This window comes from Rattus norvegicus, chromosome 5, assembly GCF_036323735.1.
Source record: "Rattus norvegicus strain BN/NHsdMcwi chromosome 5, GRCr8, whole genome shotgun sequence".
Lineage (NCBI taxonomy): Eukaryota > Metazoa > Chordata > Mammalia > Rodentia > Muridae > Rattus > Rattus norvegicus.
The window spans coordinates 20,342,056-20,367,459 of NC_086023.1; the positions used below are offsets into that span (position 1 = coordinate 20,342,056).

Sequence of the window (25,404 nt, forward strand, 5' to 3'; positions counted from 1 at the left end):
ACCCTGTATGTACAACAATACCAAGCAACCAGAGCATCCAGGGACTAAGCCACTACCTAAAGACTATACATGGACTGACCCTGGACTCTGACCTCATAGGTAGCAATGAATATTCTAGTAAGAGCACCAGTGGAAGGGGAAGCCCTGGGTCCTGCTAAGACTGGACCCCCAGTGAACTAGACTGTTGGGGGGAGGGCGGCAATGGGGGGAGGGTGGGGAGGGGAACAGCCATAAAGAAGGGGAGGGGGGAGGGTGATATTTGCCCGGAAACCGGGAAAGGGAATAACACTCGAAATGTATATAAGAAATACTCAAGTTAATAAAAAAAAGTACAAGAGAAAAAAAAGAAAAAAAGATATTAGCTATTTTAAAGGGATTGAACTTTTAATATGTAAAGACTGAGGGACTCTTTTTTTTTTTTTTTTTTTTTTGGTTCTTTTTTTTCGGAGCTGGGGACCGAACCCAGGGCCTTGCGCTTCCTAGGTAAGCGCTCTACCACTGAGCTAAATCCCCAGCCCATACTGTGGGACTCTTAAAGTTATTTAGATTGTGGAGATGAGTAAGAATGTAAGGGTTGAGGCTTTTTTTTTTTTTTTTTTTTTTACATTTTTAAAATTCTATGTTTAATTTAAATAAAATATTGGACACGGATTACTTTTATTATATTTTGGAAGATATCTATTCATTTGGCTTATAGATCATTAATTAGGTTATTGTTGATCTTATAAAGTGTTTATAAAGTTCTTTGTTCATATATTATCCTTTCCGTTCTCGTATTTCCATTTGACTCTGTATAGATATAAATTCTTTTTTTTTTTTTTTATTACGTTGAATCTTTTTTTTTTTCTTTCTTTTTTTTTTTTTTTTTATTAACTTGAGTATTTCTTATATACATTTCGAGTGTTATTCCCTTTCCCGGTTTCCGGGCAAACATCCCCCTCCCCCCTCCCCTTCCTTATGGGTGTTCCCCTCCCAACCCTCCCACCATTGCCGCCCTCCCCCCATAGACTAGTTCACTGGGGGTTCAGTCTTAGCAGGAACCAGGGCTTCCCCTTCCACTGGTGCTCTTACTAGGATATTCATTGCTACCTATGGGGTCAGAGTCCAGGGTCAGTCCATGTATAGTCTTTAGGTAGTGGCTTAGTCCCTGGAAGCTCTGGTTGCTTGGCATTGTTGTACTTTTGGGGTCTCGAGCCCCTTCAAGCTCTTCCAGTTCTTTCTCTGATTCCTTCAATAGGGGACCTATTCTCAGTTCAGTGGTTTGATGCTGGCATTCGCCTCTGTATTTGCTGTATTCTGGCTGTGTCTCTCAGGAGCGATCTACATCCGGCTCCTGTCGGTCTGCACTTCTTTGCTTCATCCATCTTGTCTAATTGGGTGGCTGTATATGTATGGGCCAAATGTGGGACAGGCTCTGAATGGGTGTTCCTTCAGTCTCTGTTTTAATCTTTGCCTCTCCCTTCCCTGCCAAGGGTATTCTTTTTCCTCATTTAAAGAAGGAGTGAAGCATTCACATTTTGATCATCCGTCTTGAGTTTCGTTTGTTCTAGGGATCTAGGGTAATTCAAGCATTTGGGCTAATAGCCACTTATCAATGAGTGCATACCATGTATGTCTTTCTGTGATTGGGTTAGTTCACTCAGGATGATATTTTCCAGTTCCAACCATTTGCCTACGAATTTCATAAACTCGTTGTTTTTGATAGCTGAGTAGTATTCCATTGTGTAGATGTACCACATTTTCTGTATCCATTCATCTGTTGAAGGGCATCTGGGTTCTTTCCATTTTCTGGCTATTATAAATAAGGCTGCGATGAACATAGTGGAGCACGTGTCTCTTTTATATGTTGAGGCATCTTTTGGGTATATGCCCAAGAGAGGTATAGCTGGATCCTCAGGCAGTTCAATGTCCAATTTTCTGAGGAACCTCCAGACTGATTTCCAGAATGGTTTTACCAGTCTGCAATCCCACCAACAATGGAGGAGTGTTCCTCTTTCTCCACAACCTCGCCAGCATCTGCTGTCACCTGAGTTTTTGATCTTAGCCAATCGCACTGGTGTGAGGTGAAATCTCAGGGTTGTTTTGATTTGCATTTCCCTTATGACTAAAGATGTTGAACATTTCTTTAGGTGTTTCTCAGCCATTCGGCATTCCTCAGCTGTGAATTCTTTGTTTAGCTCTGAACCCCATTTTTTAATAGGGTTATTTGTTTCCCTGCGGTCTAACTTCTTGAGTTCTTTGTATATTTTGGATATAAGGCCTCTATCTGTTGTAGGGTTGGTAAAGATCTTTTCCCAATCTGTTGGTTGCCGTTTTGTCCTAACCACAGTGTCCTTTGCCTTACAGAAGCTTTGCAGTTTTATGAGATCCCATTTGTCAATTCTTGATCTTAGAGCATAAGCCATTGGTGTTTTGTTCAGGAAATTTTTTCCAGTGCCCATGTGTTCCAGATGCTTCCCTAGTTTTTCTTCTATTAGTTTGAGTGTGTCTGGTTTGATGTGGAGGTCCTTGATCCACTTCGACTTAAGCTTTGTATAGGGTGATAAGCATGGATCGATCTGCATTCTTCTACATGTTGCCCTCCAGTTGAACCAGCACCATTTGCTGAAAATGCTATCTTTTTTCCATTGGATGGTTTTGGCTCCTTTGTCAAAAATCAAGTGACCATAGGTGTGTGGGTTCATTTCTGGGTCTTCAATTCTATTCCATTGGTCTATCTGTCTGTCTCTGTACCAATACCATGCAGTTTTTATCACTATTGCTCTGTAATACTGCTTGAGTTCAGGGATAGTGATTCCCCCTGAAGTCCTTTTATTGTTGAGGATAGCTTTAGCTATCCTGGGTTTTTTGTTATTCCAGATGAATTTGCAAATTGTTCTGTCTAACTCTTTGAAGAATTGGATTGGTATTTTGATGGGGATTGCATTGAATCTGTAGATTGCTTTTGGTAAAATGGCCATTTTTACTATATTAATCCTGCCAATCCATGAGCATGGGAGATCTTTCCATCTTCTGAGGTCTTCTTCAATTTCTTTCTTCAGTGTCTTGAAGTTCTTATTGTACAGATCTTTTACTTGCTTGGTTAAAATCACACCGAGGTACTTTATATTATTTGGGTCTATTATGAAGGGTGTCGTTTCCCTAATTTCTTTCTCAGCTTGTTTCTCTTTTGTATAGAGGAAGGCAACTGATTTATTTGAGTTAATTTTATACCCAGCCACTTTGCTGAAGTTGTTTATCAGCTTTAGTAGTTCTCTGGTGGAACTTTTGGGATCACTTAAATATACTATCATATCGTCTGCAAATAGTGATATTTTGACCTCTTCTTTTCCGATCTGTATCCCTTTGATCTCCTTTTGTTGTCTGATTGCTCTGGCTAGAACTTCAAGAACTATATTGAATAAGTAGGGAGAGAGTGGGCAGCCTTGTCTAGTCCCTGATTTTAGTGGGATTGCTTCAAGTTTATCTCCATTTAGTTTAATGTTAGCAACTGGTTTGCTGTATATGGCTTTTACTATGTTTAGGTATGGGCCTTGAATTCCTATTCTTTCCAGGACTTTTATCATGAAGGGGTGTTGAATTTTGTCAAATGCTTTCTCAGCATCTAATGAAATGATCATGTGGTTCTGTTCTTTCAGTTTGTTTATATAATGGATCACGTTGATGGTTTTCCGTATATTAAACCATCCCTGCATGCCTGGGATGAAGCCTACTTGATCATGGTGGATGATTGTTTTGATGTGCTCTTGAATTCGGTTTGCCAGAATTTTATTGAGTATTTTTGCGTCGATATTCATAAGGGAAATTGGTCTGAAGTTCTCTTTCTTTGTTGTGTCTTTGTGTGTTTTAGGTATAAGAGTAATTGTAGATTCGTAGAAGGAATTCGGTAGGGCTCCATCTGTTTCAATTTTGTGGAATAGTTTGGATAATATTGGTATGAGGTCTTCTATGAAGGTTTGATTGAATTCTGCACTAAACCCATCTGGACCTGGGCTCTTTTTGGTTGGGAGACCTTTAATGACTGCTTCTATTTCCTTAGGAATTATGGGGTTGTTTAACTGGTTTATCTGTTCCTGATTTAACTTTGATACCTGATATCTGTCTAGGAAATTGTCCATTTCCTGAAGATTTTCAAATTTTGTTGAATATAGGTTTTTATAGTAAGATCTGATGATTTTTTGAATTTCCTCTGAATCTGTAGTTATGTCTCCCTTTTCATTTCTGATTTTGTTAATTTGGACGCACTCTCTGTGTCCTCTCGTTAGTCTGGCTAAGGGTTTATCTATCTTGTTGATTTTCTCAAAGAACCAACTTTTGGTCCTGTTGATTCTTTCTATGGTCCTTTTTGTTTCTACTTGGTTGATTTCAGCTCTGAGTTTGATTATTTCCTGCCTTCTACTCCTCCTGGGTGTATTTGCTTCTTTTTGTTCTAGAGCTTTTAGGTGTGCTGTCAAGCTGCTGACATATGCTCTTTCCTGTTTCTTTCTGCAGGCACTCAGCGCTATGAGTTTTCCTCTTAGCACAGCTTTCATTGTGTCCCATAAGTTTGAGTATGTTGTATCTTCATTTTCATTAAATTCTAAAAAGTTTTTAATTTCTTTCTTTATTTCTTCCTTGACCAGGTTATCATTGAGTAGAGCATTGTTCAATTTCCACGTATATGTGGGCATTCTTCCCTTATTGTTATTGAAGACCAGTTTTAGGCCGTGGTGGTCCGATAGCACGCATGGGATTATTTCTATCTTTCTGTACCTGTTGAGGCCCGTTTTTTGACCAATTATATGGTCAATTTTGGAGAAAGTACCATGAGGAGCTGAGAAGAAGGTATATCCTTTTGCTTTAGGATAGAATGTTCTATAAATATCCGTTAAGTCCATTTGGCTCATGACTTCTCTTAGTCTGTCGACATCACTGTTTAATTTCTGTTTCCATGATCTGTCCATTGATGAGAGTGGGGTGTTGAAATCTCCCACTATTATTGTGTGAGGTGCAATGTGTGTTTTGAGCTTTAGTAAGGTTTCTTTTACGTATGTAGGTGCCCTTGTATTTGGGGCATAGATATTTAGGATTGAGAGTTCATCTTGGTGGATTTTTCCTTTGATGAATATGAAGTGTCCTTCCTTATCTTTTTTGATGACTTTTAGTTGGAAATTGATTTTATTTGATATTAGAATGGCTACTCCAGCTTGCTTCTTCTGACCATTTGCTTGGAAAGTTGTTTTCCAGCCTTTCACTCTGAGGTAGTGTCTGTCTTTGTCTCTGAGGTGTGTTTCCTGTAGGCAGCAGAATGCAGGGTCCTCGTTGCGTATCCAGTTTGTTAATCTATGTCTTTTTATTGGGGAGTTGAGGCCATTGATATTGAGAGATATTAAGGAATAGTGATTATTGTTTCCCTTTATATTCATATTTGGATGTGAGGTTATGTTTGTGTGCTTTCATTCTCTTTGTTTTGTTGCCAAGACGATTAGTTTCTTGCTTCTTCTAGGGTATAGCTTGCCTCCTTATGTTGGGCTTTACCATTTATTATCCTTTGTAGTGCTGGATTTGTAGAAAGATATTGTGTAAATTTGGTTTTGTCATGGAATATCTTGGTTTCTCCATCAATGTTAATTGAGAGTTTTGCTGGATACAGTAACCTGGGCTGGCATTTGTGTTCTCTTAGGGTCTGTATGACATCAGTCCAGGATCTTCTGGCCATCATAGTTTCTGGCGAGAAGTCTGGTGTGATTCTGATAGGTCTCCCTTTATATGTTACTTGACCTTTTTCCCTTACTGCTTTTAATATTCTTTCTTTATTTTGTGCGTTTGGTGTTTTGACAATTATGTGACGGGAGGTGTTTCTTTTCTGGTCCAATCTATTTGGAGTTCTGTAGGCTTCTTGTATGCCTATGGGTATCTCTTTTTTTAGGTTAGGGAAGTTTTCTTCTATGATTTTGTTGAAGATATTTACTGGTCCTTTGAGCTGGGAGTCTTCACTCTCTTCTATACCTATTATCCTTAGGTTTGATCTTCTCATTGAGTCCTGGATTTCCTGTATGTTTTGGACCAGTAGCTTTTTCCGCTTTACATTATCTTTGACAGTTGAGTCAATGATTTCTATGGAATCTTCTGCTCCTGAGATTCTCTCTTCCATCTCTTGTATTCTGTTGGTGAAGCTTGTATCTACAGCTCCTTGTCTCTTCTTTTGGTTTTCTATATCCAGGGTTGTTTCCATGTGTTCTTTCTTGATTGCTTCTATTTCCGTTTTTAATTCCTTCATCTGTTTGATTGTGTTTTCCTGGAATTCTTTCAGGGATTTTTGCCATTCCTCTCTGTAGGCCTCTACTTGTTTATTAATGATTTCCTGTGTTTCCCTAAGTGTGTTCATGTCTTTCTTGAAGTCCTCCAGCATCATGATCAAATATGATTTTGAAACTAGATCTTGCTTTTCTGGTGTGTTTGGATATTCCATGTTTGTTTTGGCGGGAGAATTGGGCTCCGATGATGGCATGCAGTCTTGGTTTCTGTTGCTTGGGTTCCTGCGCTTGCCTCTCGCCATCAGATTATCTCTAGTGTTACTTTGTTCTGCTATTTCTGACAGTGGCTAGACTGACCTATAAGCCTGTGTGTCAGGAGTGCTGTAGACCTGTTTTCCTCTCTTTCAGTCAGTTATGGGGACAGTGTGTTCTGCTTTCCGGCGTGTAGTTTTTCCTCTCTACAGGTCTTCAGCTGTTCCTGTGGGCCTGTGTCTTGAGTTCACCAGGCAGCTTTCTTGCAGCAGAAAATTTGGTCTTACCTGTGGTCCCGAGGCTCAGGTTCGCTCGTGGGGTGCTGCCCAGGGGCTCTCTGCAGCGGCAGCAACCAGGAAGACCTGTGCCGCCCCTTCCGGGAGCTTCAGTGCACCAGGGTTTCAGATGGTCTTTGGCTTTTTCCTCTGGCGTCCGAGATGTGTGTGCAGGGAGCAGTCTCTTCTGGTTTCCCAGGCTTGTCTGCCTCTCTGAAGGTTTAGCTCTCCCTCCCACGGGATTTGGGTGCAGAGAACTGTTTATCCGGTCTGTTTCTTTCAGGTTCCGGCGGTGTCTCAGGCGCAGAAGTCCTGCCGCTCCTGGGCCCTCCCCCACGGGAGCCCAGAGGCCTTATACAGTTTCCTCTTGGGCCAGGGATGTGGGCAGGGGTGAGCAGGGTTGGTGGTCTCTTCCGCTCTGCAGCCTCAGGAGTGCCCACCTGACCAGGCGGTTGGGTCTCTCTCTCACCGGGTCTGGGAGCAGAGAGCTGCTGCGGGCCGGGATCCGCGGGTGTGGGACTTCCGGTAAACACAGACCGTGCCTCCTAGAGAAATTCTGCTTCCGTGTCCCAAGCTCACCAGGCAGCTTTCTTGCATCAGAAAATTTGGTCTTACCTGTGGTCCCGAGGCTCAGGTTCGCTCGTGGGGTGCTGCCCAGGGGCTCTCTGCAGCGGCAGCAACCAGGGAGACCTGTGCCGCCCCTTCCGGGAGCTTCAGTGCACCAGGGTTCCAGATGGTCTTTGGCTTTTTCCTCTGGCGTCCGAGATGTGTGTGCAGGGAGCAGTCTCTTCTGGTTTCCCAGGCTTGTCTGCCTCTCTGAAGGTTTAGCTCTCCCTCCCACGGGATTTGGGTGCAGAGAACTGTTTATCCGGTCTGTTTCTTTCAGGTTCCGGCGGTGTCTCAGGGTTGAGGCTTAATAGTGATAAGTTGACAAGGGGTCCATTGTACTGGCTGGTTTTGGGTGTCACTTGACACAAGCTGGAGTCATCACAGAGAAAGGAGCCTCAGTTGTGAAAATGCCTCTATGAGACCCAACAGTAAAGCATTTTCTCAACTAGCGATCAAGGCGGGAGGACCCAGCCCATTTTGGCTGGTGCCATCCCTGGACTGATAAATCGTGGGTTACATAAGAGAGCAAGTTGAGCAAGCCAAGGGTAGCAAGTCAGTAAGTAACGTCTCTCCATGGCCTCTGCATCAGCTCCTGTTTCCTGACCTGCTTGAGTTCCAGTCCTGATTTCCTTTGGTGATGAACAGCTACTTGGAAGTGTAAGCTAAATAAACCCTTCGTCATAACATTTATACAGGAATAGAAACCCTGACAAAGAAATACAGGTACGTTTAAAGCCACACACAAAGGAAAGTACTGGGAGCAGAGCTTTCAAATCACTCTAGATAATTCCTGCTTGAGTCAGATTGGGGCAATGAGCATTGAGGAATAGTTAACTGTTTCAGGCCTTCGTTTATTCTGTAAACATTTGCATGTGCCCAGAGTTAAGAATTCTGAAATAGGTAGGAGCTGTGCACTTATGCAGGAGGCAGAGATGCTCTATTCACAGATGAGCACAAGCTAGGAGAAGTGCACTCTTTGTTCACTGCGACTGGGTTAGCAGCTTGGGTTACAGAGAGTCTGATGGGCACAGTCATTGCTTGGCAGACTACGCGTAACTTCAGGTGACATAAAAGACAGAATGGCAAATGTTCTTTTCATGCCTTATTCAAAATAACCTTAAATTAGGAAAGTTGCTTCCTGGAATTTCCGTGGCAACAGAGTTTTGCATCTATGAGGAAAGCTACATGTCTTCTTTATTTCATTATAGAATTTTGATACTGACAAGCATCACATGTAGCTCATACATCAGTGTGTCTTGTCATGTTATTCTTCTTAAGATGACATAATTTTGTCCTCAGTACCTCTTTTCTAGCATTCAGTATGATATCACATATTGGCTTAGTAGTGATTCTACTCTTCAGAGATGTACACGGATTCTTAGAACTTATGTTCCTAATGATATGTAGCTGTTTGGTGGGAGTTGACTCTGTTCAATTCTGCAAACAAACCTGTGATGTCTAATTTTGTAAAATGCATGCCATTCTAGATACTTCTGAGTTTGGTTGTCCTTAGCATCCCCTTTGCATTGAATAATTGGGGAACAGGTCACCAAAAGAAAGAGATCCTTCTTTTTAAATTGAAAATAATTATTTCTATACACTCTATTCTGATCACAGTTTCTCCTCTGACATCTCCTCTCAGCCCCTCCTACCTATGCACCCATCCAAATCTACTTTTTATTTCTGTTTTTAAAAAACAGATAATCAAATAAAAAAATCAAACCAGAAAAAATAGAATGAACAAAGAAAATAAAAAGGAAAAAACATGAGAAACATATATGAACACAGAACCCTTCACATAAAACTGTAAAAAAATACCCCCAAATCAGAGATCAAAATGTATAAGGAAACAGTTAAGTTTTTTAAGTCCAAAGTATTGTGCGATAGAAATCTCATAATTAAGTTCATTTCGCATTTGCCATCTGCTGCTCTGCATGGAGCTGATCCTTAAGTGGGGTTTGTATACCCAGTCCGACTGTTAGAGAAACGTGGTTTCTTTAAAACCTTCTTTTTTTTTTTTTTTTTTTGGTTCTTTTTTTCGGAGCTGGGGACCGAACCCAGGGCCTTGCGCTTCCTAGGTAAGCACTCTACCACTGAGCTAAATCCCCAGCCCTTTTTTTTTTTTTTTAAAGATTTATTTATTTATTTTACGTACAGCATTCTGCCTACATATGTGGCTGCAGGCCAGAAGAGGGCACCATATCTTACCACAGATGGTTGTGAGCCACCATGTGGTTGCAGGGAATTGAACTCAGGACCTCTGGAAGAGCAGTCAGTGCTCTTAACTGCTGAGCCATCTCTCCAGCCCTTAGAAACGTGGTTTCTTTTACAAGGGGTTGTCAGTTGGAGGTAGAGTCTGGGTTAGGGATCGGGGCTTTTATCAGTTTCTTCCATCAGTGCTGGGACCCTGTCTGACGTGGACCTGGTGAGGCCATGTTCCTGCTGCTTCTCTGAGAAGCCAAGTGTGCGTTAGTTCTGTTGTGTCTATAAGCACTGTTTGCTTGGTGTCGTCCATCGGGCTCTTAAATCTTTCTGCTTCTTCTTTGCTGTAGTATCCTGAGTCCTGAGGGCAAGGATTTGATATAGATATATTGAGTGTCCAAAATCTCCCACTTTTAGCCAATTGTCCAGTTGTGGGTCCCTGTATTAGTTCCCATCTACTACAGGGGAAGAATTTTTGATGATGAGTGAGCGAGACATGGCAAATTAGTATATAGGAGGGCTAGTAATATTTGTGTGTTTATTTTATATCTTGATAGTTTGCCAAAAAGTATCAGTTATAGAAGTTTCTTAATGGAGTTTTTAGGGTCGTTTATGTATTCAATCATATCATCTGCAAATTAAGATATTTTGACCTTTTCCTCTCTTATTTGTAAGAATCTTGATTTTCTTCAGTTGTCTTACTGCCTTGACTATTTCTTCAAGCTGTATAAAAGTAAGAAGAGAGGGTACTACCTCGTCTTATTCCTAATTTTAGTGAAATTGCTTTGAGAACAGAAAACTTCTTGATCTGGCAGTATAAGAGATTCTCCTTCAAATAAAATTAAAATATAAGCACTATAGTAAGTATATTTTGTAAAAAAAGATTTCAATTTTTTATGCATTTCTTAAAAACAGGCAAATAATATTTATGTACAAATGGTTGAACCTTTCTTTTTTTTTTTTTGCAACCATAGTAATTACAGCACATTCCTGAATATTCACAGTTTCATTTTAAGTACTAGATACTAGAAGTACACCGTGTAACATAGCACCTCCTCCCTTCTTTCTCTCTGAGGAGACTGAAGAGAAGCCGTGTGGGCCATGGTCTTCTTCTTTTTTTTTTTTTTTTATTAACTTGAGTATTTCTTATATACATTTCAAGTGTTATTCCCTTTCCCGGTTTCTGGGCAAACATCCCCCTCCCCCCTCCCCTTCCTTATGGGTGTTCCCCTCCCAACCCTCCCCCCATTGCCGCCCTCCCCCCATAGTCTAGTTCACTGGGGGTTCAGTCTTAGCAGGACCCAGGGCTTCCCCTTCCACTGGTGCTCTTACTAGGATATTCATTGCTACCTATGGGGTCAGAGTCCAGGGTCAGTCCATGTATAGTCTTTAGGTAGTGGCTTAGTCCCTGGAAGCTCTGGTTGCTTGACATTGTTGTACTTTTGGGGTCTAGAGCCCCTTCAAGCTCTTCCAGTTCTTTCTCTGATTCCTTCAACGGGGGACCTATTCTCAGTTCAGTGGTTTGCTGCTGGCATTCGCCTCTGTATTTGCTGTATTCTGGCTGTGTCTCTCAGGAGCGATCTACATCCGGCTCCTGTCGTGGTTGAACCTTTCTTATACAAGCATTCCATTGGCTGCCATGTAGTAAGTCTAATTCTTCACAACTGAAGCTTTGAAAAGTCTAAAACTAAAACTAATTTCATTTTCTATTTTTGACTCAAAGTAACAACCTTTATGAGGGGAAATTTTTCAGAGATAGAAATATCCTCTCTGTTGATGGTAATATGATTTGCACAACTGTCAGCATTGACCCAATCTCATCTAATTATAATTTTGAAGAGTAAATTTTACTGCATTTAAGTTTTCTCAGCCAACTTGATTTTAAAACAAAATAAAGGCCTACTTTTGCTTGTGTTAGACTTCTTAATAATTTAACTTAAAGTGCTCTCTGTAGCTTGCTTTATGAAGCTGCCTTTCTTCTGATCTAAAACTGGTCAGTGTCGGTTCTCCTGTGCTGTGTCTAGATGGCTTGTGAAAATCCCAGTTACAGGCATTTTCTTCCTATGTAGCTTTCATATTGGATCTAGAAAAAAAAACCCAACTCATCCCATTTTTTCCTTCCCTGAGGTGTAGTTTATAAAGCATCTTGTCTTCCATCGAACTATTTCCTGAGAAGATTTGTCCCACTGTGTCTTTACTTTTCAGATACACAAGCTATGCTCTTCAGAGCCAAGAATATGTCCCTGAAGGTCTGTTCTTGTCCATTTTAACACTTTTTTCTTTATAAGGCTCTGTGTCAGTGTGAATGGGCAGAGTGTCTCACCCTCCCTGAATCAGTCATTTCTAACTACTTTAGACAATAGTCACTCCACCACTCTGGCTTAAGACAGAGAGAAGAAATTGAAAGAGAAGAGGAAAAAAATTAAAGGAAATGGAAGTTTTTTCATATTGAAAAATCCTATTTTCCACTAGATGTCTGTCTTCAAGTTATTCAGTGTATTTCAGAAATCAATTTACTTTATTTATAACAGCCTTTTTTCAAGAAAAAAGGTGACACTCAGTGAAGGCCCCAATGTCCTTGGTATAAGCAAACAAACACAAATGTAAGGACATATCAATTACAATGTAATATATTGATTTGTTTTCTAAAATTATAATGGACAATGAGCTAACAACCTCAGTTCCTCTTCTGATCACATAGAAAAGAAGGCTTTGCTCTATCTGCCTCTTTCACTGTATTAGAGGCCATCAGGGCCCTTAGGTGGCAGGCACAGTGGTATCTGTTTCATGAATGTGCCTACCTTCAGGCTCTCAGAGACCCTTTCCTCTCTTGCTTGACTTCTCATGGTTCCCACATTCTTCTAGCAGCTCATGTTTCCCAGTGACCTGACCTTAGGTGAGTGGCTATGGTACATGCTTATTGGTGACTTCTCTGACATAAGGAAAGTTTGGCACTGTGCTTGGGTCTTGGTGATCATACTCACCCATGATGTTCTCTTACCTGATGATCTACTTTCGCTTCTAGTACTTAGACATCTGTAATGACTACACACACTTTCCTTTTTGTTTGAATTGCTCTTGGTTTTGAGAAATTTCTAGAACTTGAAGGTACCAGTGATTGCTCTGCTTGATGCCTTCTTCCCCATACGCATCTATTTCAATTTTGCCTGTATTTTCTACTAACCCACATAGACAAAGGCTTAATCAAGTCTGCGATAGGTATTATTAGCAGTCCAGGCAGTACAAACACTTTATTGTGTGGGCTAGGAAGCTGAGTCTCGAGTGGATTCCACCTGCTTCTTATTTTTCTCCTCTGAGTTCCTGACACTAGTTGACTCCTTGCATTTTCAGAGTTTTCTGCCTAATTTCTACCTTTTTGGCCTAAGAAAGTACTCATGGCATGTTTGTAGGGTCAGAAATAATAATTCTTCTTCTTCTTCTTCTTCTTCTTCTTCTTCTTCTTCTTCTTCTTCTTCTTCTTCTTCTTCTTCTTCTTCTTCTTCTTCTCTTCCTCCTCCTCCTCCTCCTCCTCCTCCTCCTCCTCCTCCTCCTCTAGTTTATATCAGTTTGACAAAAACTAACCAGCACAGGATGATTCAAGGACACACATGCAGAAGATACACAGTGGTATCTGGTAGAGAACTCTTCCTTGGTCTGAATGCTGGAGAGATAATGCTATACCAAATGGAATATCACCGCAAGGAAGCCAAACTGAAATCATTTAATCTCTGTAATGCACTTGATCTCTACTCCCCAAAATTTACTTTTCAGGAAATTATATCATCATTATAATGATGCTAGCAACTCCCCTGAAAATTTAAAGATTAACCATAAATATATTTCAAAAAATATAAAAGAGACAATTGTTACTGTTGTTAAAATTTCTTCCCAATAAGGAATGTCTGCCCCCTTTTCTAAGTTCCCAAGGATTCCAGCAAGGTTCCCTCAAGGAAACCAATGAATTTATTGGGTCTCCTTATAAAACATAGGTGAGGGATATCTTACATGGATGTAGATGTACCTCCCCAAACAGCCTACACCTGAAAAGCATAACCTAGCAAGGATAAAGGCTTCTTGTTGCTACACAGCTTGAGCCTCCTCTTCTAGTCTTCCCTTGTAGTCTGTCCTCTGCAGAAGGCCATATAAAATTAAGGCAGGGTTATACATAGAAGGTAGTAGGGATCAGGTACTTTCTCAACTGAGGTTCTTGTGACCCTCTCCATTTTTCCTGAGAGGGCCTTAAACAGTCAACAAGCCTACGTGGGACTATCTCTTGTAAAGCTAATCCCCAAGGAGGTGACTACTTGGATCAGGGGACAGTCACCCACAACAGTAACAAAGAGCATTTAATTTAAATTGAAGTGCTTTGTTTTTAGAGACATTTTATGACTAATAAGAGGATAGGCAGGTGACAAATATGATCAACTGGGTACACATTTTTGGGTATGGCAAAGCTGTTGCAAGGTAAGTGAGGAAATGCCAAATGGAAGACTGCAAGCCGGATTTGTTCACCCGTGCATTACTGTTAGGTAAACATGAAAACACATGTGAGCCATTTTTTCCTAATAATTCTTACTGGCTCAACAACCAGCAGGGTGCCTATAGCTTTATTTCTTAACTAAAATTAAATTGGGTGAGAAGAAATATGTGACATTGTCCTGGCCACATGATCTACATAGCCTTCTCCTGAAAACTTCTAGTGAAATTTCACATCAGGGAAAGTAATTTCAGCCCAATTGCTGACATCCGTGTGGCATATTTATTATATGTCTCCATAAAGTGTAAGTATACAATATTTTTTCACTCTGTATTTACAGTTTGAAGACTGAAGAATTCAGGAATGAAGGGTACTAGTTTTAGGTGATGTTAATGATTTTAGTTGATGCTGATAAATCATCATTAATGAACACGTGACAAAGATTTTAGCCTACAGTGGTGTTGCTGTTTGAAAGTAATCGTGCAAGTAAAGGCTGTGTAAGAGTTCCAGGCCTCTAATGAGATGCTGCTGTTAAATCTCATTACCCCAGCCTCACACTCATCAACCCAAAGCATAAGTTAAAGAATGGAGATGAGGCAAGGAAGCTACAATGATAGCAACTGCAGGAAATGTAAGGATGAGACTGTTGACCATGTTGGCATAAAAAAATTTTTTTAATGGTTAGAATTTAGTGCAGTCACCAGTGAAGTTGGCTGACCATGTGACAATAGCGCAGTGACGTTTTGTTTCTGTAGCATGTCAAGGTGAGAGGGGTTTTCATACACAGAGGAAATACTGCCACAAAGAAAACAGAGCTTGTGTGAAATTTTGGTCTAAATGTCTAACATGTATAGGTAAACTACAAACAACTTTTGATGCTACTTTTAATTGATGACGCTGGTGTTGACCCTCAGTTAATGATGTCAATAGTTTCATTAAGTTAATGATGCCAATATTTCCATTCTGAGCTATTTCTTAAAATGCATTCTTTAACTATAATTATTTGTCTCAGTATGAATAAACAGCAAGGTAAGACCATGTGTTTCTTATTACAGATGTCTCCGTCTCAAACCCCATCCCTGTATTTCTAATGCACTAAACTCCTTAAAGTTCTCTTCTTGCATTGACTTAGCATTGAGTTAATCTCTGCTCATGGAAGCTGGTTCTCTCTGGTTAAGGACAATTTGTTAGACACCTCCATTCTTGCAGCAGACTGAGTGTTAGGGAGGACATATGGCTGTGCCTTAAATCAACCACCAAAACCCTAATGGTTCCTGGCCAAGGAGGACTAAAGAAAGGATTTGCTGCGAGTTTCCTTTTCTAGGTAGATCACATTTAAAATATATACTAATTCAGGGTTTGTTGGGGAGGGATGCTAAAAGTTCTTTAAATTCTCTGATTTGAGATAAGTGAGATGAGGAATAATTTTATAAGAATCATCAAAAGTCTGGCCAGAATTTATTGTTATAAATTCATCAATAAAAATTCTTTTGTTTGTCTGTTTTGATGTGTAGGACATATTTAGTGAATTAAGTTATCAAATCTAAGTAAAAATAGAGTCAGTGTTACAGACTCTAGCAAAATGTCTATTTGCTGAGTGGACTTGTGCTTTCATTTAGCTTTTAATTCAACTGCTGTTAATGTAGTTTATGTATGAATTTAATGTTTAGTTTCAACTGCTACCCTTTTCCAGAGTTTGGGTTCATTTGTTTCTCCTCTGTATTTTCAATGACAAGTAAGTTTGGTTTGTGTTTTTTCTATTTTCGGCAAATGTATATTCAGACCAGTCAATGTATCTGCCTTTGCTGTCTCTCTGTTAAGATATATCTGAAGCCATGTACAGATTAGCTGTGGCAGAATTTTATTAGGGTTTTCATGCAATGCCTGGAGAAATTTTAAACACATGTGTGATTATATGCTCAATGATTTTTGATATGAGCTTTTTAAACCTGTAAATTTTCACAGAATTATTATTGTGTGTTTTAATGTTCCCCTTTAAGAGCAATAAACAAATTCATTCTTCACCAAAAAATGGAAAAAATTCTCAGAAGATCGAAGGCAGCTTTCTCTACAAAGACCTCATGGCATGCTTGTCTTTGCATTTGCTCTGCAGAATCAAGCAGCAGTTTGGATTTCTGCTTGGGTAGCTCGTCAGACCCGCTCTGCTCTGTACTCACTGTGAACGATGCCTCTGGTTGTTCAGAATTCATGAGAATGTTCTAATTTTCTGTTTAACTGTGCAGGCTTTCACTCTGGGGTATTTTAGAATACATCAGGCTGCACAAAGGAACTGATTTATCTTCTCTGCTCATACTATTTCCCAATATACTGCATTTGTCTTTCTAAAGGTCAGGCGTGAGAGACACAGACAGTGGTCCTCAGCTCCCTGCTTTGCTTCTTCGTTGGGCTTCTATGTCTGAGCTTGGAAAATGTTAACGTTAACTTACATAAATGTGGCTGCTCAATTGCAGGGTGTGATTTATAAGGAGTTCTAGAGTCTTGGAATAATACAAAGTGCTCATTATATCCAGGCTTATGTCACCACTGTCAACAAATAGTCTTTTTTTCTTTTGGTTCTTTTTTTTTTTTTTCTTTCGGAGCTGGGGACCGAACCCAGGGCCTTGGGCTTCCTAGGTAAGCGCTCTACCACTGAGCTAAATCCCCAGCCCCATAGTCTTTTTTTCTAATGAGTGACTTCTATCAGTGTCTCAGAATAACCTTAATTCTAAGGTCAAGTACAGTGGTCGAATTGGCCAGAACTGGCCAATGGACTTGCTCTCTGTCTCTTTCTCTATCTCTATCTCTCAGATCTCTGAAATCCTTCCTCTTTCAGAGGCAATTTAACATATCTTTTATTGGTATAGTAATCTCTACACAGTAGCAGAGGTGGCCAGCTGTAATTAGACAGTCATACTTCTGGGGGGAAAGCCTTTGGATTTCAAGTAATTAAAATCGGGAACAGATTTGTATTTTACTTCCAGCTTTTCGTACTACCTATAGAAAGAGCAATGTTTAGCAGAAGTGTATAACTACTAATAATAATTATATTGAAACAATAGTGTGAGGAATATTCTTTTTATACGAATGACATAAACAAGTGTAACCAGGAACATGTCTGAAGGTTAATACTTAAGCTACAACTGGGGCCAAACCATGGAGAAACTTACTTAACTATATTAAAGAACATTTTGTAGCTTTAAAGTGTAAATAACTCTATAAATACAAATAAGAAGGCTGATATCTGATTTCTGACATTTCAGTGGTAACTTACAAAATTCACATACACACTGGCACAAAGCCAGGGGCGGAAACAGAGTCTAATGTATTTATCAACCTCATTGGTACAAACGGTGATTCTGGAAAACGAAGGCTTCATCAATCAAGGAGCAGGAAAGTCAGGCTTCATCACGGACAGGTAAAGATATCTCACCAACTCTTGGCTGCCATCATTCCTTTAGTCTTCTTCACAGAAGATATGCAAACAGAAAATTCTTGAGAAATTCATTTGATACCTGCACAAAACTATGAGTGTGCTTAGTGATTTTCCCTGAAGATTGTTCTAGAATTGAAAAGACAAGCACTTCACCAGGGGCCACATAACAATAAATGAGTCTTGGCATTGTTGTCATTTCCTTTAGAAAGCAAGACTAGAAGAATACCCAGATAAAGCTGAGTAGTATCAACCCCAGCTACTATCCAGGAAGACTGGAAGCGTTTTCTATAGTAACTTTCAAACTGGTCTTAAGGGCTAAGCAAATCCATTGACCATCTTACTGGTTTCACTTGGCATAGTGGTCCTAAGTTCTGTACATATGTAACAAAGGGAAGGATTTCAGTATTCTGTTTCATGAACTTGTTCCTTTTATTCATTTGTTCACGAGCATGTCCTAAAGTTTGTTTCCTCTTTTAACTTGACATGGTGGATGACAGCAACATGGCTCTCCCCAACAAAAGTGAATGCTATTTTTATGTGAAGCCTTCCACAAATCTTCTGAGAGGGACAGTATTGCTTATAGATACCAGAATGCAAAGATAATTTAAGATTTTTAATAATGAAAATAAAACAGCTGAAAGTGTATAGAATGATACTAAATAAGACAGCATGGTTAAACTTCATATACTCTGAGTAAAATGAACAGGTAACAAGAGAATTCACCCTATGATCCTGTTTACATGGGATTCTAGGGCAGAACAAATGAAGAAAAAGTATAGAAGACAGAAAATAGAGGCTCCATTTGGGAAGACTGAGCTTAAAGGCTATGGAGAGGGGTATGGGGATAGGAGATACATTCCTTCCCCTTGCACATCATAAGGTTAATGTTGACACTGCTGTAAGTCACAAAGGAAATAAAGGTCACAAAAGAAAACAATACACTTGTTCGATTCTTTTATGTGAAATGGGAACCTTTGGAAAGGAGGACCTAAAGACCTGGGGGAAACTATCTCTATTTTTAGATTCAATTAGGAATAAACAGAATGGTCAAATACAACTGAGAAAATGGGTGTGATCTAAGGATGAGAGACAAACCTGCTTGGATTCTCCTCACCCTCTGTCTCATTGGGATTGCTCTAGAGTGAGAGTCTTGAGTCTATCTCATCAAGTCTGGACACAGGAAGTCCTATGACTACCTGTTACACAAAAACCCAGAGGTGGGGATGAAGCATGCAATATTTGTATGCTTTCTAGCTTGTTTTGGGTGGAGAGAGGACCAAGTTTTGTGGCCTTTTTACGGGAAATTAATGCTGGTCTCTAACTCCTTTGAGGGAGAAGCATGGGCAGTAAAAGCCAGTGTGGCAAGAGGTTGTAGAGAAATCTGATCCTTTTGAACCACCAGTATTCCTTGGATCAGTATTTAGCATGCTTACATGCCAGCCTTTTGGTGCTGCATTCTGAGCCCCAGGTTCATGGGTGGGACATCACTATTGAGTGTACACTGCATATCAGTCACGTCTACTTCATAGTTCAGGACTTCATAGTTCACTGTATATGTGTATTTCTTAACACACAGTTCTTTAACAACCACACCACCACCACCACCACCACCGCCGCCACCACCACCACCGCCACCACCACCACCACCACCACTACCACCACACAACAACAAAGGTGAGCGAACAATGGTTAAAAAGCACAAACTGGAGGCAGACCCAGCCCCTGTAGTGCTGGCTGTGTTCCCACTAGATATCTATGTGGGGCAAGTCACATAGCTGGGCACTTTTATTTCACTTGTTGAGAAATGAGGTGATGCCGACTCCCCATGTGGATGGTGCTGAGGAGTACATGGTTAATATAAAACATGGGGGAGTCAGACACACACTTAAGAAGGTCATTAACTCTACTTAGAGATTTTAAATAAATACCCTGATTAAATCCCTAAAATCCTTTTATAGATTCTTGATCAAGTAAAAGTTATATCCTTCATGTTTGTCTCTTTCCCAGTGTCGGGTACAATTTTGCACATAAAATGTTGTCATGATATGCTCATGGTGTATTGATAATATGCATCTATGTAGTGGCAATGGAGTAGACACATTGGTAAAAATGCTGTTCCTTTTTTTTCCCCCTTTTCCTCGAGAAAGGAGCTGTCTTAAATATCCCTGCATGTATTTATTTCTTTCACAGGTAGACATGTTTTCCATTAAGGCAGTGTCACTTGGCAAACTGAAGAAAGTTCTAATCAGTCACGATGGGACAGGTCCAGGTAAGATTTGGATTTTTGGTTAAAAGTTTGCTTTCTGAATTTGTTTTAAAAGGTACTATAAAAGGCAAGTGGAAGATAAAATGTATGCATCCATCACAGAAAAGCTGAGAGAGCATATCTAAATGAATGTGTTTCTCTAAACAAGCTTTCAATATTGTACTTTTCAACTTGCACATATGCCATGCCGGTAGATTTCCCCCACACACCACCTAACAAGATTTCTCATAGCTAATGAGCCAGCACTTCTGTGTTATTATCAACAAAACTTACCACTCAATGCAATCTTCATTAGTTTTTCTAAGTAAAGCTTTATAATACTATGTTTTCATATAACTAACAAAACCAGACTATATGTCACAAAGACAGGGATTTTTCCATAAATGCAAACATGCATGTGTATGTCCACATGTATCTTTTGTTTTGACCCACAGTGATATTCATAGTCACTTCTCTCCTGTGTGTCCAACTCCACCTGACCACAAATACAATGGCTTAGGGGTTTCTTTCATCCTATTTACCCTCCTGCCTCCTTTGTCTTAGAACAGCTGCAAGACTTGTCTGCATAGTTCATTAATAATTATATAATTACTTACCACCTCTTTATAGTTATGAAACTCAACCTATTCAATTCTAACCCAAAACTGTACTCTCTATGGCTATGATGCAATTACATATTTTAACGCACATCACAGGAGGAATCATTTATTATGTCCGTATTTCTACTCTCTCCTTAGGCTAGGCTTTTATTTTTAAAATGTGGAATTAGAAATCATTTATCTTTGTCTTCTTAGTCTTCAATTTAGCATGACCGTATCCACAATTTAATGACAATTTATTGAAAAACAGATTTAAACAAAATAAATGTGATAATGAGTTTTAAAGGAATTAGCAAACATTAAAAATATCCCAAGAAAGACACTTATGTGTTTTTGACAAATACAAAGGAGAACAGATAGAGGACACCGGCAGAAGAGTCAGTGGAAAGAAACTGACATACAAGTTTGAGCTCATGTAGAGAAAATTATTAGAGCAAAGTAGAAGTGAGAAATGTCATTGAGGAAGGATGTGGTGATATGGCATATTTTACTCGTGTCATTGTACTCAGGGTATTATAGAGAAGGCTGTCACTAATGAGCATATCTCTACAGAGAGGTGTTCTATAGGGATCTGAGTAGACATGGATGTCATTATGGAGTAATGTCACTACTGAATAACATCAGCATAGGTAGAAAAGTGTCACTGTACAGGGATGTACCTGCATAGATATGCCAGTGGAAAGGGATGGCACTATAGAATGATATCATTAAAGAGGAGTGTCACCACAGAAAGTTGTACCTGTAGGGGAGTACTACTATAAAAGAATTTAACTGTAGAATGATGTCACTATAGAGGAATATTACTAAAGAGGTATATCGCTACAAAGTGATGTCACCAGAGAAATGAGTCACTATAGAAGGATATATCTGTAGAGGGATGTCACTATAGTGTCACTCAAGGCACACATTGTAGAGAAATGTCATTGAGAGTAGATTTCAGTCATAATGGGTGTCTGCACAAAAAAGTCACCTGGGAATGATATTACCATAAAGAGAAGTCACTTTAGATTAGTAGCACTATAGAGGTGTCACTATAGTGGTATTGATGATGGGTGATCATTGTAGGGCGATATTGTTATATACTGGTATCACTGCATGGAGATATCTTTGCAGAAGATGTAACTAGAGAATGGTGTTATTTATAGGGGAAAATCACTAAAGTAAAATGACAATAAAGAGGGATGTCCTACAGAGAGATGTCATTCGATAGGTTGTCCTTCTAGAGGTATTTGAGGATAAAGAATGCTCAATGTTGAGAAGTAAAACTTTAACGGAGCATCATATAGCAAATGACATTAAAGAGAGGAGCAACATACAGACGTGTCACTCTCCTGATGTACCACTGAGGATCTTACTATAGGTGGGTATCGCCATAGAGGATTTCACTGAAGAGAGATATCACTTTTGATGGATGTCAATATAGGTATCACTATTGAAGAATGTCAGTGAGCAGAATGCTGGTATAGAGAGATGCTAGTATAGAGGTTTGTCACCGTACAGAGATTTTATTATAGAAAAGTGTCACTATAGAAGGATCAACATGATGATATGCCACTGTAGAAAGTGTCAGTATAGAAGGGTGTCAATATAGAGGAATATTATTATAGAGCAAAGTCACTATATATTATTTTCACTGTGGAGAAATGTCACTTTAGAGCAGGGCACTGAGAAGAATGTGACAGTAAAGATGCATCAGCATGGGGGGGAGGGTGTCACTGTAAAGAAACATCATTTAGTGTCACCATGGAGGAATGTCATCATAGGTATGTCCATATATAGAGATGTGCCCAGAAAGGGTGTGATAACAATTTCAACTATAGAAAGATGTCATTGTAGAGTGATGAGTCTAGTGGTATGTTGTTAAGGAAAGATGTCACTACAGTTGTTTTAGGTATTGAGTGTTCCTATAGCTAGATGTCACTATAGACAGTGTCACTGTAAATAGGAGTCACTGTGGAGCAGTAACACTGTAGAGAGCTGTTATTTTGGAGGATGTCACTGCAGTAGAGCATTGGTGTGGAGAAGCTCACTGTGGAGAATTGCCACTGTGGAGGAATGCCATTGCAAAGAACTGACGCTGTAGAAGTGACTCATATAGGGGTATCTATAGAGGGTTATCACCAGGAAGGGGTGTGTCTATAGAGGGGTGTGGATATAGAAGGTTATCACTAGGATTTCACTACACTGGTATCACTTTAGATAGATGTTAACAGAATGTGGCTATCATTATAATAGAATGTCACTATAGACTGCTGTTACTACAGATGTACAATCACAGTAGAGGGATGTCACTATATATGAGTATCACTGAGGAGGGTTTTTGCTATAGAAAATGTCACTGTAGAGGGACATCACTATAGTGGGGGTATCACTGAGGAAAGGTATAACTTTAGAGAATGATATAGAAGAGGAGTGTCACTTTATAGGAGTGTAGCAATAGTGGGAATCACTACGAAGGGTTGCCACATTAACACTATGAAGGAACTTAGCTATAAAAGGGTGTTTCTGTTGAGGGATAGCATTTTAGAAGAAGTGACACTTTAGGAGATGCTACTATAATAGTCTGTCAAGGCTGGGGTATGTCACTACATGGAAACATCACTACAGGTGGCATTGCTATAGAATGATATTGCTAAAGACTCATTTTCCTGTAAAGACTGTTACAGCAGGATGCATCATTACAGAAGAATAGCAGTATAAAGTCTTGTCATCACAGAGGGTTTCACAATAGGAGAGTGTCACTTGAGGTGGTCCATATGGAAGAATGCCACTATAGAGTCATTTCAGTGCAAAGAGATAGTAATACAGAATGATGTCATTACCGAGTCTTATTGCAGTCTTATTTTTTTATAGAGTAATGCCACTGTAGATTGGTGTACTCGCATAGGGTATCACAGTAGAGCCCCAGTGCATCTCTTACTATTTTCTGAAGGCATGGCCATGATACCAGCAGGTGGTAGTGGTAGAAATCCCAGATTTGTCAGCATTGTAGGCGATTTCTTTGCCTTTAATTAAAAATACTTTATGTGAATGTGTGTTTATTTGTATCTATGTATACCAACATGTGTGCCTGATACCACGCAAGGCGCAAGAGGGCCTGGGATCTTATAGAACTGGAATAAAATAAATACTTGTGGTTTACTACATGGGTGCAGAGGACTGGACCTAAGTCCTCTGCAAGAACAAGTTCTTTTAGCCATGGAGACATCTCTTCAGTACCTACTTTAAAATAATATTTAATTAATTCTTTAAGAGTTTAATACTATATATTTTGGTCAGGTTTCCCCTCTTCCACCACCACATCCCAGATGCGCTAACAGTTCATACCGAACCCAATTTTGAGTTCACTTCTTTAAAAAATAATAACATTCAGTTTGCGTTTTTAAATCATTCTTGAGTGCGGAGACTGTTTCAGAGTGGAATCCACTTACCAAAAGCCATGCCATTAAAGAAAACTAACTCTTTTTTCTCAGTATCGACCAAATGCTGAGGCTTCCTCAGCTAGGGCTAGATTTCTGACTCACGCTGGGATTTTGTGGTGGTTGAGCTTGTAATGGTCCGATGGATACTGTCACAATCACTGTGAGTTCATATGTAAACTATCCCCATGTATACAGCAAAAAATTGTTAGCTTGAAGTCAGCAATCCTCTCTGGTAAATCTTTTTACCCCTCCTCAGCATAAAACTCTGAGTTTTATGGAGACTGGCTTGTTATTATATGTCTTATTTAGCACTGATAACCCCTCTCCCCAGGCCTTATTCACTGCATATTAATCATCAAGTTATCTACGTTAATTACCATCTACTCCAAGATGAAGCTTTTCAGGCAAGAGTTCAGTGATGCTGTGGTCTGTGTGTATAGAAATAAGTCTTTAGGAATCATTTTAATACTATGTCCACATAACAGAAATATAACAGTAGATTCTCCTAGTATTTATGACATATCTAGCCACAAATTCTTGGCTTCCTTGACAATAACAGATTTATTTGGGTTTCCTCTCATGGAGATTGCTTTAGATTCAATCAGAAAATGTTTGGTTACTCCAATAGCAATTATGCCACTATTGTATCCATGGGCATATCTTGTCAGGACAATTGCTGACAGTATTGCTGAGTGATACTGATGATCACTTTTCTCCTATGGTAATAACTTCTGTCACTATGAGAGCTAGTTGCTAGTATAAATGAAGCTTTCAGGTAAGTGCCAGTTTGATATTTGGTAAGTATGCTGTGTCTTCAGCAATAGGGTCTTAAAGATCCGTTCCTTGCTTGCCATGCTGTGTTCATTCCTGTGTGTGATGACAGCCTCTCCTCTTTTAAAGCACAAGAGAGTCATGTATTGTTTTCATCTTTTGTTCGTATCTCACAAGATATTTCCAGGCTTGCACCACATTGTTCAGGGTGTGAAATCTAGATCAAGTTGACTTCTCCCCCCCACTTTTTTTTATGATTCTGTGGCTTGAAACACAGCCCTGTTTCAAATTACTTGAGTATGGGAAGATGTGTAGGGGCTTTAAAAAATGCTCCAGAACTTGCTTTGGTATGAAAGGAAGGACGTGATAAAGAAAGCCTAGGTCATTACTGCAATGCTGGAATGAAGTTATTAAGAGCATCTGGGCTGAAACTCCTATTAGGAAAGGAACACAGCTGGGATGTACAGTGGTCTTGAACCTCTATGCAAACATTTTCTAACCACTGTTGCTTCTACAAAAGAAATAAAATGGCTGCAAGGAGAATGAAGAATGTACTCCGAATATGAGCTTTTGCTCATCTGAATTACTCATACAGAAAGGGTTGTCTATGGAGAAAACAGCTGGATTAAAAAAAATTGCATCCCAAGGAAGGATGTGTATGAGAAACTGACCGTTTTGGGAAGGTTACAGTGAAATTGTCTCAAGGCGTTCAATTTTTTCATTTCCTTTTATTTGTATTTGAGACGGAATTTCTTTATTCTGTCCAGTTGGCTTTGAATTTACAATTCTTCAGCCTCAGCCTCTTGAGTATCTGGGATTAGAAGCAGGTACCACCATACCTGCTTTTATTTTCAGGTTTAAA

The 25,404-nt window shown here is 39.6% G+C and overlaps 1 protein-coding gene across 4 annotated transcripts in view; it reads left to right on the plus strand.

The window, feature by feature from the left end:
* Positions 1 to 25,404, plus strand: part of Rp1 (RP1, axonemal microtubule associated) — a 462,084-nt gene that overhangs the window by 423,328 nt on the left and 13,352 nt on the right. For all 4 annotated transcript variants that reach the window (XM_063288395.1, XM_039110769.2, XM_039110770.2 and 1 more), the window contains 2 exons: positions 17,312 to 17,466; positions 19,675 to 19,753. In XM_063288395.1, coding sequence (XP_063144465.1) covers positions 17,312 to 17,466; positions 19,675 to 19,753 — 234 coding nt within the window. The remainder of the gene's footprint in view (positions 1 to 17,311; positions 17,467 to 19,674; positions 19,754 to 25,404) is intronic.